The 2,542-nt window shown below is 52.6% G+C and overlaps 1 protein-coding gene across 1 annotated transcript; it reads left to right on the forward strand.

Annotated features, from left to right (window-relative positions):
- Positions 1–411: 411 nt before the first annotated feature.
- Positions 412–1,991, forward strand: LOC107181759 (ERV-BabFcenv provirus ancestral Env polyprotein-like). The gene is made up of 3 exons (XM_015558435.1): positions 412–610; positions 1,072–1,477; positions 1,903–1,991. Exons 1-3 carry the CDS (start codon positions 549–551, stop codon positions 1,954–1,956), a joined length of 522 nt encoding a protein of 173 aa, XP_015413921.1. The 5' UTR covers positions 412–548; the 3' UTR covers positions 1,957–1,991.
- Positions 1,992–2,542: the final 551 nt, after the last annotated feature.

Here is a 2,542-nt window from a genome sequence, read left to right on the forward strand (position 1 = left end):
CTAAACTCTCTCTAGAAATTCGCAGCTCCTGGCCGGACCTCCTGCCCATGGCCCCGACCAAACTCCGGCTACACCAAGGAGCCCCACTTTCTTGAGCCCTTTTGACTCTTCTTACTCAACCACCATCTCCTTACCAATCCCCCTCCCCTGGGTACATATATCCCAGATCTGTCTTTAACCAGGCAATTGCTCTGAGAACACGAGAACAGGTTTCTGCCCAAGCCAGAGCCGACCGACCAGGACTCCCAAGACCAGCCCTTCACCCTGGTGATTCGGTCCTCCTTAAGAACTTACAACCACAAGCCTTGGAGCCTAGGCGGACGGGACTTCACACTGTAATCCTCACAGCCCCCACTGCAGCCAAGCTGCTTGGCGACCCCAGCTTAACGATCTGTCCTGGCACCACCTCTCCTGACTCAAGAGGCCCCCGGAGCAGCATGACTTCTATAAATGTGAGGTGTTGGGCCCCACTAAGGTCCGCCTTAACTGCCCACCCTTCCTCCTTCTCCTCCTGTCCCTGAGCAACCTACACCAACCCCCACCCGCTTATGTGTGGAGGTTCAAGGTCCATGAAACCTACTACCAGAATGGCAAACAAGTCACCCGGCAGGTAGGATCTCAGGACTGCCTTCTGTTCGGATGTCAGACAAGGATACAAATAACTGTCAACATCCGGTCAGTGTACCATGGTGTCCGGCCCTATGCCTGTTTTGCTTACGACCAAGAGGATCCAGACAGGTGTAATCAAGATGTCGACACCTGTGGGGGTTGCGGCTGGAATAACTGTGTTGTCAATGATGCCTACAAAGGTGGCTCCTTTATCTGGGAGAATGGGGCCTTCCACATCATAATCCGGGATCCCTGGGACCAGCGATGGGTTACGGGGGTTGTGGGAAAGCTGTACTTAAGTAGTTGGAACTCAACCCCTTCAGGGACCATTTACATCTCCTCCCCCCGGGTAGAAGTCCTGTCTTCTTGGCTCCAACTTATTCAACACACCCTACAATTCCTCAATGAGACCCACACCCTGCCCAATGTCTCCCACTGCTTTCTATGTGCCTCTCTCCGAAGGTCTTTGCTGGCTGCCGTCCCACTCACGACTTCTTCAAGAACCCAAGGGAAAGGTGAATGTCAGCCTCCTGTAGCTGTCATTCCCCTTTGGGAACCTGAAACTCCCGAGCCTGCCCTGCCCCCACAGATATGCTACCAGACCAGTAATCCGGTAACCGGAGGGCGAGTCACGTGGAACTGCACCCAGAACTACACTGCATCCAGCCTCAACAAGGCCAGTCCGGGTACCTTCTTTTGGTGCAATGGCACCCTCAGTAACTGCATGAACTCCTCTGACCCCGGGCCTTGCTTCCTGGTCACGGTAGTTCCCCAACTAACCTTGTATGGAGAGTTGGAGCTCGCCTGGCTGCTCCCTCCATCCCGCCACCGGACTCGCCAGGCAGCCTTCCTCCCTGTCATGTTTGGGGTGAGTATCACTACCTCGATAGGCCTCGCGGTGGGGGAGGCCCTCGGGAACAGTCTGGTCACTGATCAGGACTTTAATGACAAGCTCCAGTTAGCCCTGGAGTCCACTATTGCTTCTTTAGCTTCCCTACAGCGACAGATAACATCAATAGCCCAAGTAGTCCTGCAGAACCAGCACGCCTTAGATCTTCTGACTGCAGAAAGAGGAGGAACCTGTATATTCCTTCAGGAAGAATGCTGTTATTACATCAACGAGTCTGGAGTAGTGGAGCAAAATGTACAGACCCTGACTAAGCTGAGTGGAGAACTACATGCAGGACACTTCCAGGACAACTCTCCTTTCAGCTGGTTCCAAAGCCCCTTAGCTACCTGGGTCCTACCCATGATAGGGCCCCTGATTCTCATCTGTGTTCTTTTTTCCCCTAGCCCCCTGCCTTCTCAAGTTCATCTGCTCCCAGATCACGGAGATGTCACGGGTGACTGTGAATCAGCTCCTGCTCCATCCCTACGCTCGGCTGCCCTCCTTAGAGCCTCTGCCTAACCCTGGCCTTTAAATGCTCCCCTCATTGACCTTAGCCAGCAGGAAGAAGTCAGAACGAGTCACCGACCCTTATCACCAAAGGCCTGGATGTTAGGTCGGAGAGAGCCCAGGATCGGATACATGCAGACATGTGACAAGATGATGGACTTCCCCTGGAATTTCCACAGATCAAGGTGCCAGACACAGATACCCGCTTCTTCTCCCTTAATCCACATACCCCAGCCCATCCCCTGCAGCAGAGAATTCCTCAACTCATGTCCCCATCCCTCAACCAACCTGAGTATAAAAATAGTGCACCCTCCCTGTGGGCGTGAATCTACATGCCTTATCTTCTGGGGTACATGGGTATCCCGGGGATGCAGAAATAAACCTTTTCCTTTCTTTTTTTTCTGATTCACTGGACTCTCTATTTCTTGCGCCACATCCTGAGCCACCTAACCTAACAATTTCCTTTATACCCTTGCTGGTATTTATTCAAGAAGACCACTAATCTTTTCATCTTCTCATAATGCCCATTTCTGAAGC

Source organism: Myotis davidii, unplaced genomic scaffold, assembly GCF_000327345.1.
Source record: "Myotis davidii unplaced genomic scaffold, ASM32734v1 scaffold4833, whole genome shotgun sequence".
Classification (NCBI taxonomy): Eukaryota; Metazoa; Chordata; class Mammalia; order Chiroptera; family Vespertilionidae; genus Myotis; species Myotis davidii.